The 12,364-nt window shown below is 57.7% G+C and overlaps 1 protein-coding gene across 1 annotated transcript in view; it reads left to right on the forward strand.

Moving 5' to 3' along the window:
* The window catches only part of GARNL3 (GTPase activating Rap/RanGAP domain like 3), a 186,595-nt gene that overhangs the window by 75,545 nt on the left and 98,686 nt on the right, over positions 1–12,364 (forward strand). The window contains exons 10-11 of the mRNA XM_069942740.1: positions 6,929–7,032; positions 10,571–10,679. Coding sequence (XP_069798841.1) covers positions 6,929–7,032; positions 10,571–10,679 — 213 coding nt within the window. The remainder of the gene's footprint in view (positions 1–6,928; positions 7,033–10,570; positions 10,680–12,364) is intronic.

Consider the following 12,364-nt stretch of genomic DNA (forward strand, 5'->3'; position numbering starts at 1 on the left):
GTAGTACAGCACAGCCATCTCCCCCCCCCAGTAATACAGCACAGCCATCTCCCCCCCGTAGTACAGCACAGCCATCTCCCCCTCCCAGTAGTACAGCACAGCCATCTCCTTCCCCTACCCCCCCCCGTAGTACAGCACAGCCTCTCCTCCCCCTCCCCCCCCCCGTAGTACAGCACAGCCATCTCCCCCTCCCCAGTAATACAGCACAGCCATCTCCCCCAGTAGTACAGCACAGCCATCTCCCCTCCCCAGTAATACAGCACAGCCATCTCCTTCCCCCTACCCCCCCCCCCGTAGTACAGCACAGCCATCTCCCCCCCTCCCCCCCAGTAGTACAGCACAGCCATCTCCCCCCCTCCCCCCCAGTAGTACAGCACAGCCATCTCCCCCCCAGTAGTACAGCACAGCCATCTCCCCCCCAGTAGTACAGCACAGCCATCTCCCCCCCGTAGTACAGCACAGCCATCTCCCCCCCCAGTAGTACAGCACAGCCATCTCCCCCCCAGAGTACAGGCACAGGCCGTCTCCCCCCAGTAGTACAGCACAGCCATCTCCCCCTCCCCAGTAGTACAGCACAGCCATCTCCCCCTCCCCAGTAGTACAGCACAGCCATCTCCCCCTTCTCAGTAGTACAGCACAGCCATCTTCCCCTCCCCAGTAGTACAGCAGAGCCATCTCCCCCCCCCGTAGTACAGCACAGCCATCTCCCCCCCCCCGTAGTACAGCACAGCCATCTCCCCCTCCCCAGTAGTACAGCACAGCCATCTCCCCCCCCCAGTAGTACAGCACAGCCATCTCCCCCCAGTAGTACAGCACAGCCATCTACCCCCCCCCAGTAGTACAGCACAGCCATCTCCCCCCAGTAGTACAGCACAGCCATCTCCCCCCAGTAGTACAGCACAGCCATCTCCCCCCCCCAGTGGTACAGCACAGCCATCTCCCCCCAGTAGTACAGCACAGCCATCTCCCCCCCCCTCCCCCCCAGTAAGTACAGCACAGCCATCTCCCCCCCAGTAGTAACAGCACAGCATGTCCCCCTCCCCCGTAGTACAGCACAGCCATCTCCCCCCCAGTAGTACAGCACAGCCATCTCCCCCCCCAGTAGTACAGCACAGCCATCTCCCCTCCCAGTAGTACAGCACAGCCATCTCCCCCCCAGTAGTATCAGCAGCAGGCCACTCTCCCCCCGTAGTACAGCACAGCCATCTCCCCCCCCCTCCCCCCCAGTAGTACAGCACACCCATCTCCCCCCAGTAGTACAGCACAGCCATCTCCCTCCCAGTAGTACAGCACAGCCATCTCCCCCTCCACAGTAGTACAGCACAGCCATCTCCCCCTCACCTATTAGGACAGCACAGCCATCTCCCTCTCCCCAGTAGTACAGCACAGCCATCTCCCCCTCCCCAGTAGTACAGCACAGCCATCTCCCCCTCCCCAGTAGTACAGCACAGCCATCTCCCCTCCCCAGTAGTACAGCACAGCCATCTCCCCCCCCCAGTAGTACAGCACAGCCATCTCCCCCCCGTAGTACAGCACAGCCATCTCCCCCTCCCCAGTAGTACAGCAAAGCCATCTCCCCCCCAGTAGTACAGCACAGCCATTTCCCCCCAGTAGTACAGCACAGCCATCTCCCCCCCCCCAGTAGTACAGCACAGCCATCTCCCCCAGTAGTACAGCACAGCCATCTCCCCCCAGTAGTACAGCACAGCCATCTCCCCCCCCCAGTGGTACAGCACAGCCATCTCCCCCAGTAGTACAGCACAGCCATCTCCCCCCCAGTAGTACAGCACAGCCATCTCCCCCCAGTAGTACAGCACAGCCATCTCCCCCCCAGTAGTACAGCACAGCCATCTCCCCCCCCAGTAGTACAGCACAGCCATCTCCCCCCCACTCCCCCGTAGTACAGCACAGCCATCCCCACCCAGTAGTACAGCACAGCCATCTCCCCCCCCCTCCCCCACGTAGTACAGCACAGCCATCTCCCTTCCTTCCCCCGTAGTACAGCACAGCCATCTCCCCCCCAGTAGTACAGCACAGCCATCTCCCCCTCCCCAGTAATACAGCACAGCCATCTCCCTCCCCCTCCCCCCTGTAGTACAGCACAGCCATCTCCCCCCCTTCCCCCCCCAAGTACAGCACAGCCATCTCCCCCCCAGTAGTACAGCACAGCCATCTCCCCCTCCCCAGTAATACAGCACAGCCATCTCCCCCCCTCCCCCCGTAGTACAGCACAGCCATCCCCACCCAGTAGTACAGCACAGCCATCTCCCCCCCCCTTCCCCCCCGTAGTACAGCAAAGCCATCTCCCCCCCTTCCCCCCGTAGTACAGCACAGCCATCTCCCCCACAGTAGTACAGCACAGCCATCTCCCCCTCCCCAGTAATACAGCACAGCCATCTCCCTCCCCCTCCCCCCCGTAGTACAGCACAGCCATCTTTCCTTCCTTCCCCCCGTAGTACAGCACAGCCATCTCCCCCCCAGTAGTACAGCACAGCCATCTCCCCCTCCCCAGTAATACAGCACAGCCATCTCCCTCCCCCTCCCCCCCCAGTAGTACAGCACAGCCATCTCCCCCCCTCCCCCCCAGTAGTACAGCACAGCCATCTCCCTCCCAGTAGTACAGCACAGCCATCTCCCCCTCCCCAGTAATACAGCACAGCCATCTCCCTCCCCCTCCCCCCCCGTAGTACAGCACAGCCATCTCCCCCCCTCCCCCCAGTAGTACAGCACAGCCATCTCCCCCCAGTAGTACAGCACAGCCATCTCCCCCCCGTAGTACAGCACAGCCATCTCCCCCCCCAGTAGTACAGCACAGCCATCTCCCCCCCGTAGTACAGCACAGCCATCTCCCCCCCAGTAGTACAGCACAGCCATCTCCCCCCCAGTAGTACAGCACAGCACAGCCATCTCCCCCCCCCCCCCCCAGTAGTACAGCACAGCCATCTCCCCCCCGTAGTACAGCACAGCCATCTCCCCCCAGTAGTACAGCACAGCCATCTCCCCCTCCCCAGTAGTACAGCACAGCCATCTCCCCTCCCAGTAGTACATCACAGCCATCTCCCCCTCCCCAGTAGTACAGCACAGCCATCTCCCCTCCCAGTAGTACAGCACAGCCATCTCCCCCTCCTCAGTAGTACAGCACAGCCATCTCCCCCCCAGTAGTACAGCACAGCCATCTCCCCCCTAGTAGTACAGCACAGCCATCTCCCCCCAGTAGTACAGCACAGCCATCTCCCCCCCCCCTCCCCCACAGTAGTACAGCACAGCATCTCCCCCCAGTAGTACAGCACAGCCATCTCCCCCCCCCTCCCCCCCAGTAGTACAGCACAGCCATCTCCCCCCCCCAGCAGTACAGCACAGCCATCTCCCCCCCTCCCCCCCAGTAGTACAGCACAGCCATCTCCCCCCCCGTAGTACAGCACAGCCATCTCCCCCCAGTAGTACAGCACAGCCATCTCCCCCTCCCCAGTAATACAGCACAGCCATCTCCCTCCCCCTCCCCCCCCCCCGTAGTACAGCACAGCCATCTCCCCCCCCTCCCCCCCAGTAGTACAGCACAGCCATCTCCCCCCCAGTAGTACAGCACAGCCATCTCCCCCTCCCCAGTAATACAGCACAGCCATCTCCCCCCCGTAGTACAGCACAGCCATCTCCCCCCTCCCTCCCAGTAGTACAGCACAGCCATCTCCCTCCCAGTAGTACAGCACAGCCATCTCCCCCTCCCCAGTTATACAGCACAGCCATCTCCCTCCCCCTCCCCCCCGTAGTACAGCACAGCCATCTACCCTCCCCTCCCCCCCAGTAGTACAGCACAGCCATCTCCCCCCCCCGAAGTACAGCACAGCCATTCCCCCCAGTAGTACAGCACAGCCATCTCCCCACCGTAGTACAGCACAGCCATCTCCCCCCCCAGTAGTACAGCACAGCCATCTCCCCCCCAGTAGTACAGCACAGCCATCTCCCCCTCCCCAGTAGTACAGCACAGCCATCTCCCCCCCAGTAGTACAGCACAGCCATCTCCCCCTCCCCAGTAGTACAGCACAGCCATCTCCCCCCCAGTAGTACAGCACAGCCATCTCCCCCCCCAGTAGTACAGCACAGCCATCTCCCCCTCCCCAGTAGTACAGCACAGCCATCTCCCCTCCCAGTAGTACAGCACAGCCATCTCCCCTCCCCAGTAGTACAGCACAGCCCATCTCCCCCCCTTTCCCCCAGTAGTACAGCACAGCCATCTCCCCCTCCCCAGTAGTACAGCACAGCCATCTCCCCCTCCCCAGGAGTACAGCACAGCCATCTCCCCCTCCCCAGTAGTACAGCACAGCATCTCCCCCTCCCAGTAGTACAGCACAGCCATCTCCCTCTCCCCAGTAGTACAGCACAGCCATCTCCCCTCCCCAGTAGTACAGCACAGCCATTTCCCCCTCCCCAGTAGTACAGCACAGCCATCTCCCCTCCCCAGTAGTACAGCACAGCCATCTCCCCCCCAGTTGTACAGCACAGCCATCTCCCCCCCCAGTAGTACAGCACAGCCATCTCCGCCCCAGTAGTACAGCACAGCCATCTCCCCCCCGTAGTACAGCACAGCCATCTCCCCCCCAGTAGTACAGCACAGCCATCTCCCCCCCCAGTAGTACAGCACAGCCATCTCCCCCCCAGTAGTACAGCACAGCCATCTCCCCCCCCTCCCCCCCAGTAGTACAGCACAGCCATCTCCCCCCCAGTAGTACAGCACAGCCATCTCCCCCCAGTAGTACAGCACAGCCATCTCCCCCCCCCTCCCCCCCAGTAGTACAGCACAGCCATCTCCCCCCCCAGCAGTACAGCACAGCCATCTCCCCCCCCCTCCCCCCCAGTAGTACAGCACAGCCATCTCCCCCCCCCAGTAGTACAGCACAGCCATCTCCCCCCCGTAGTACAGCACAGCCATCTCCCCCCCAGTAGTACAGCACAGCCATCTCCCCCTCCCCAGTAATACAGCACATCCATCTTCCTCCCCCCCCCCCCCCCCCGTTGTACAGCACAGCCATCTCCCCCCTCCCCCCCAGTAGTACAGCACAGCCATCTCCCCCTCCCCAGTAATACAGCACAGCCATCTCCCCCCCGTAGTACAGCACAGCCATCTCCCCCTCCCCAGTAATACAGCACAGCCATCTCCTTCCCCCTCCCCCCCCCCCATAGTACAGCACAGCCATCTCCCTCTCCCCAGTAGTACAGCACAACCATCTCCCCCTCCCCAGTAGTACAGCACAGCCATCTCCCCCTCCCCAGTAGTACAGCACAGCCATCTCCCCCCCCCCAGTAGTACAGCACAGCCATCTCCCCCCCAGTTGTACAGCACAGCCATCTCCCCCCCCGTAGTACAGCACAGCCATCTCCCGCCCCAGTAGTACAGCACAGCCATCTCCCCCCGTTAGTACAGCACAGCCATCTCCCCCCCAGTAGTACAGCACAGCCATCTCCCCCCCCCCAGTAGTACAGCACAGCCATCTCCCCCCCCCAGTAATACAGCACAGCCATCCTCCCCCCCCCCCAGTAATACAGCACAGCCATCTCCCCCCGTAGTACAGCACAGCCATCTCCCCTCACCCAGTAATACAGCACAGCCATCTCCTTCCCCCTAACCCCCCCCCCCCACCGTAGTGCAGCACAGCCATCTCCCTCCCTTTCCCCCCCGTAGTACAGCACAGCCATCTCCCCCCCTCCCCCCCAGTAAGTTACAGCCAGCCATTCTCCCCCTCCCCAGTAATACAGCACAGCCATCTCCCCCCCGTAGTACAGCACAGCCATCTCCCCCTCCCAAGTAATACAGCACAGCCATCTCCTTCCCCCCCTACCACCCCCCCCCCCCCCCCCCACCCCCCCCCCGTAGTACCAGCACAGCCATCTCCCCCCTCCCCCCCAGTAGTACAGCACAGCCATCTCCCCTCCCCAGTAGTACAGCACAGCCATCTCCCCCCCGTAGTACAGCACAGCCATCTCCCCCCCGTAGTACAGCACAGCCATCTCCCCCCCCAGTAGTACAGCACAGCCATCTCCCCCCCCAGTAGTACAGCACAGCCATCTCCCCCCCCAGTAGTACAGCACAGCCATCTCCCCCCCTAGTAGTACAGCACAGCCATCTCCCCCGCAGTAGTACAGCACAGCCATCTCCCCCCAGTAGTACAGCACAGCCATCTCCCCCCAGTAGTACAGCACAGCCATCTCCCCCCCAGTAGTACAGCACAGCCATCTCCCCCCCCCAGTAGTACAGCACAGCCATCTCCCCCCCCAGTAGTACAGCACAGCCATCTCCCCCCCCAGTAGTACAGCACAGCCATCTCCCCCCAGTAGTACAGCACAGCCATCTCCCCCCAGTAGTACAGCACAGCCATCTCCCACCCCAGTAGTACAGCACAGCCATTTTCCCCTCCCCAGTAGTACAGCACAGCCATCTCCCCCCCAGTAGTACAGCACAGCCATCTCCCCCCAGTAGTACAGCACAGCCATCTCCCCCCCCAGTAGTACAGCACAGCCATCTCCCCCCAGTAGTATCAGCACAGCCATCTCCCCCCAGTAGTAGCAGCACAGCCATCTCCCCCCCCGGTAGTACAGCACAGCATCTCCCCCCCAGTAGGTACAGCACAGCCATCTCCCCCCCAGTAGTACAGCACAGCCATCTCCCCCCCCAGTAGTACAGCACAGCCATCTCCCCCCCCCCAGTAGTACAGCACAGCCATCTCCCCCCCAGTAGTACAGCACAGCCATCTCCCCCCCCAGTAGTACAGCACAGCCATCTCCCCCTCCCCAGTAGTACAGCACAGCCATCTCCCCCCCAGTAATACAGCACAGCCATCTCCCTCCCCCCAGTAGTACAGCACAGCCATCTCCCCCCCAGTAATACAGCACAGCCATCTCCCCCTCCATCTTAATCCCATTTTGCCGTTTGCAGATGACACTACGGGGACGCATTCCGTTTACACCGTTTACCAGGGACACGAGATCATGTTCCATGTCTCCACCATGCTGCCATACTCCCGGGAGAACAAACAGCAGGTATGCCGCCCCTGTGCAGCTAAGGCTGACCTCCAGAGCTGTAATCACAACTCCTACACTACACTCATCTCCAGATAGTATGGATGATTACAGCTCTGGGGGTGATTGTAGTATAGGATGGGTGATTACAGCTCTGGGGGTGATTGTAGTATAGGATGGGTGATTACAGCTCTGGGGGTGATTGTAGTATAGGATGGGTGATTGTAGGATAGGATGGGTGATTACAGCTCTGGGGGTGATTGTAGTATAGTATGGGTGATTGTAGGATAGGATGGGTGATTGTAGTATAGGATGGGTGATTACAGCTCTGGGGGTGATTGTAGTATAGGATGGGTGATTGTAGTATAGGATGGGTGATTGTAGTATAGGATGGGTGATTACAGCTCTGGGGGTGATTGTAGTATAGGATGGGTGATTGTAGTATAGGATGGGTGATTGTAGTATAGGATGGGTGATTACAGCTCTGGGGGTGATTGTAGTATAGGATGGGTGATTGTAGGATAGGATGGGTGATTGTAGTATAGGATGGGTGATTGTAGTATAGAATGGGTGATTGTAGTATAGGATGGGTGATTACAGCTCTGGGGGTGATTGTAGTATAGGATGGGTGATTGTAGGATAGGATGGGTGATTGTAGTATAGGATGGGTGATTGTAGTATAGAATGGGTGATTGTAGTATAGGATGGGTGATTACAGCTCTGGGGGTGATTGTAGTATAGGATGGGTGATTGTAGTATAGGATGGGTGATTACGGCTCTGGAGGTGATTGTAGTATAGGATGGGTGATTGTAGTATAGGATGGGTGATTGTAGTGTAGGATGGGTGATTGTAGGATAGGATGGGTGATTACAGCTCTGGAGGTGATTGTAGTATAGTATGGGTGATTGTAGTATAGGATGGGTGATTGTAGTATAGGATGGGTGATTGTAGTATAGGATGGGTGATTGTAGTATAGAATGGGTGATTGTAGTATAGGATGGGTGATTGTAGTATAGGATGGGTGATTGTAGTATAGAATGGGTGATTGTAGTATAGGATGGGTGATTGTAGTATAGGATGGGTGATTACAGCTCTGGGGGTGATTGTAGTATAGGATGGGTGATTGTAGTATAGGATGGGTGATTGTAGTATAGGATGGGTGATTACAGCTCTGGGGGTGATTGTAGTATAGGATGGGTGATTACAGCTCTGGGGGTGATTGTAGTATAGGATGGGTGATTGTAGTATAGGATGGGTGATTACAGCTCTGGAGGTGATTGTAGTATAGGATGGGTGATTGTAGTGTAGGATGGGTGATTGGTCCCGCTATCTACCTCCCTGCGGGGGCCTCCTTTATCTATGCTGTCATGTACAGGTGAGGTCCCACTATCTCCCTCCCTGCAGAGGCCTCCTTTATCTATGCTGTCATGTACAGGTGAGGTCCCACTATCTCCCTCCCTGCGGGGGCCTCCTTTATCTATGCTGTCATGTACAGGTGAGGTCCCACTATCTCCCTCCCTTTGGAGGCCTCCTTTATCTATGCTGTCATGTACAGGTGAGGTCCCACTATCTCCCTCCCTGCGGAGGCCCCCTTTATCTATGCTGTCATGTACAGGTGAGGTCCCACTATCTCCCTCCCTGCAGAGGCCTCCTTTATCTATGCTGTCATGTACAGGTGAGGTCCCACTATCTCCCTCCCTGCAGAGGCCTCCTTTATCTATGCTGTCATGTACAGGTGAGGTCCCACTATCTCCCTCCCTTTGGAGGCCTCCTTTATCTATGCTGTCATGTACAGGTGAGGACCCGCTATCTCCCTCCCTGCGGGGGCCTCCTTTATCTATGCTGTCATGTACAGGTGAGGTCCTGCTATCTCCCTCCCTGCAGGGGCCTCCTTTATCCATGCTGTCATGTACAGGTGAGGTCCTGCTATCTCCCTCCCTTTGGAGGCCTCCTTTATCTATGTTGTCATGTACAGGTGAGGTCCCACTATCTCCCTCCCTTTGGAGGCCTCCTTTATCTATGCTGTCATGTACAGGTGAGGTCCCACTATCTCCCTCCCTGCGGAGGCCCCCTTTATCTATGCTGTCATGTACAGGTGAGGTCCCACTATCTCCCTCCCTGCAGAGGCCCCCTTTATCTATGCTGTCATGTACAGGTGAGGTCCCACTATCTCCCTCCCTGCAGAGGCCTCCTTTATCTATGCTGTCATGTACAGGTGAGGTCCCACTATCTCCCTCCCTTTGGAGGCCTCCTTTATCTATGCTGTCATGTACAGGTGAGGTCCCGCTATCTCCCTCCCTGCGGAGGCCCCCTTTATCTATGCTGTCATGTACAGGTGAGGTCCCGCTATCTCCCTCCCTGCGGGGGCCTCCTTTATCTATGCTGTCATGTACAGGTGAGGTCCCACTATCTCCCTCCCTGCAGGGGCCTCCTTTATCCATGCTGTCATGTACAGGTGAGGTCCCTCTATCTCCCTCCCTGCGGAGGCCTCCTTTATCCATGCTGTCATGTACAGGTGAGGTCCCGCTATCTCCCTCCCTGCGGAGGCCTCCTTTATCTATGCTGTCATGTACAGGTGAGGACCCGCTATCTTCCTCTCTGCGGGGGCCTCCTTTATCTATGCTGTCATGTACAGGTGAGGTCCCGCTATCTCCCTCCCTGCGGGGGCCTCCTTTATCTATGCTGTCATGTACAGGTGAGGTCCCGCTATCTCCCTCCCTGTAGGGTCCTCCTTTATCCATGCTGTCATGTACAGGTGAGGTCCCGCTATCTCCCTCCCTGTAGGGGCCTCCTTTATCTATGCTGTCATGTACTGGTGAGGTCCCACTATCTCCCTCCCTGCGGGGGCCTCCTTTATCTATGCTGTCATGTACAGGTGAGGTCCCACTATCTCCCTCCCTGCGGGGGCCTCCTTTATCTATGCTGTCATGTACAGGTGAGGTCCCACTATCTCCCTCCCTGCAGGGGCCTCCTTTATCCATGCTGTCATGTACAGGTGAGGTCCCGCTATCTCCCTCCCTGCGGAGGCCTCCTTTATCTATGCTGTCATGTACAGGTGAGGTCCCGCTATCTCCCTCCCTGCGGAGGCCTCCTTTATCCATGCTGTCATGTACAGGTGAGGTCCCGCTATCTCCCTCCCTGCGGAGGCCTCCTTTATCTATGCTGTCATGTACAGGTGAGATCCCACTATCTCCCTCCCTGCGGAGGCCTCCTTTATCTATGCTGTCATGTACAGGTGAGGACCCGCTATCTCCCTCCCTGCGGGGGCCTCCTTTATCCATGCTGTCATGTACAGGTGAGGTCCCTCTATCTCCCTCCCTGCGGAGGCCTCCTTTATCTATGCTGTCATGTACAGGTGAGGTCCCGCTATCTCCCTCCCTGCGGGGGCCTCCTTTATCTATGCTGTCATGTACAGGTGAGGTCCCACTATCTCCCTCCCTGCGGAGGCCTCCTTTATCTATGCTGTCATGTACAGGTGAGGTCCCACTATCTCCCTCCCTGCGGGGGCCTCCTTTATGGAGGTGATGTGCTGCGGCTGACCATGTCTGTGTTTTGCAGGTAGAGAGGAAGCGACACATCGGCAATGACATTGTCACCATCGTCTTTCAGGAGGGGGAGGAAGCGTCGCCGTCCTTCAAACCGTCCATGATTCGCTCCCACTTCACCCGTATCCTGCGACTGTAACCTCACATGGAGGGAGTATCAGCAGCGGGGAACAACGGACATAGCAGGGGGGGGGGGAAACAACGGACACAGCAGGGGGGGGGACAAGGGACATAGCGCTGGGGGGAGGTACAGTATACAGAGCGGGGGGAGGTACAGTATACAGGAAAGGAGGTACAGTATACAGGGGGAGGTACAGTATACAGGGGGAGGTACAGTATACAGGGGGGATGTACAGTATACAGGAAAGGAGGTACAGTATACAGGGGGGATGTACAGTATACAGGAAAGGAGGTACAGCATACAGGGGGAGGTACAGTATACAGGGGGGAGGTACAGTATACAGGGGGGGATGTACAGTATACAGGGGGGAGGTACAGTATACAGGGGGGGAGGTACAGTATACAGGGGGGAGGTACAGTATACAGGGGGGAGGTACAGTATACAGGGGGGAGGTACAGTATACAGAGCGGGGGGAGGTACAGTATACAGGAAAGGAGGTACAGTATACGGGGGGGAGGTACAGTATACAGGGGGGAGGTACAGTATACAGGGGGGAGGTACAGTATACAGGGGGGATGTACAGTATACAGGGGGGGATGTACAGTATACGGGGGGGAGGTACAGCATACATGGGGGATGTACAGTATACAGGGAGGGAGGTACATTATACAGGGGGGGAGGTACAGTATACAGGGGGGGAGGTACAGTATACAGGGGGGGAGGTACAGTATACAGGGAGGGAGGTACATTATACAGGGGGGGAGGTACAGTATACAGGGGGGAGGTACAGTATACAGGGGGAAGGTATAGTATACAGGGGGGGAGGTACAGTATACAGAGCGGGGGGAGGTACAGTATACAGGGGGGATGTACAGTATACAGGGGGGGAGGTACAGTATACAGGGGGGGAGGTACAGTATACAGGGGGGATGAACAGTATACAGGGGGGAGGTACAGCATACAGGGGGGATGTACAGTATACGGGGGGGAGGTACAGCATACAGGGGGGGAGGTACAGTATACAGGGAGGGAGGTACATTATACAGGGGGGGAGGTACAGTATACAGGGGGGAGGTACAGTATACAGGGGGGATGTACAGTATACGGGGGGGGAGGTACAGTATACAGGGGGAGGTACAGTATACATGGGGGGAGGTACAGTATACAGGGGGGAGGTACAGTATACAGGGGGAGGTACAGTATACAGGGGGGAGGTACAGTATACAGGGGGGAGGTACAGTATACAGGGGGAGGTACAGTATACAGGGGGGGAGGTACAGTATACAGGGGGGGGAGGTACAGTATACAGGGGGGAGGTACAGTATACAGGGGGAGGTACAGTATACAGAGCTGGGGGATGTACAGTATACAGGGGGGGGAGGTACAGTATACAGGGGGGATGTACAGTATACGGGGGGAGGTACAGCATACAGGGGGGGAGGTACAGTATACAGGGAGGGAGGTACAGTATACAGGGGGGATGTACAGTATACAGGGGGAGGTATAGTATACAGGGGGGAGGTACAGTATACATGGGGGATGTACAGTATACCAGGGGGGGATGTACAGTATATAGGGGGGGAGGTACAGTATACAGAGGGGAGGTACAGTATACAGGGGGGGGAGGTACAGTGTACAGGGGGGGGAGGTACAGTATACAGGGCGGGGGGGGGGAACAACGGACAC

Source organism: Dendropsophus ebraccatus, chromosome 10, assembly GCF_027789765.1.
Source record: "Dendropsophus ebraccatus isolate aDenEbr1 chromosome 10, aDenEbr1.pat, whole genome shotgun sequence".
Classification (NCBI taxonomy): Eukaryota; Metazoa; Chordata; class Amphibia; order Anura; family Hylidae; genus Dendropsophus; species Dendropsophus ebraccatus.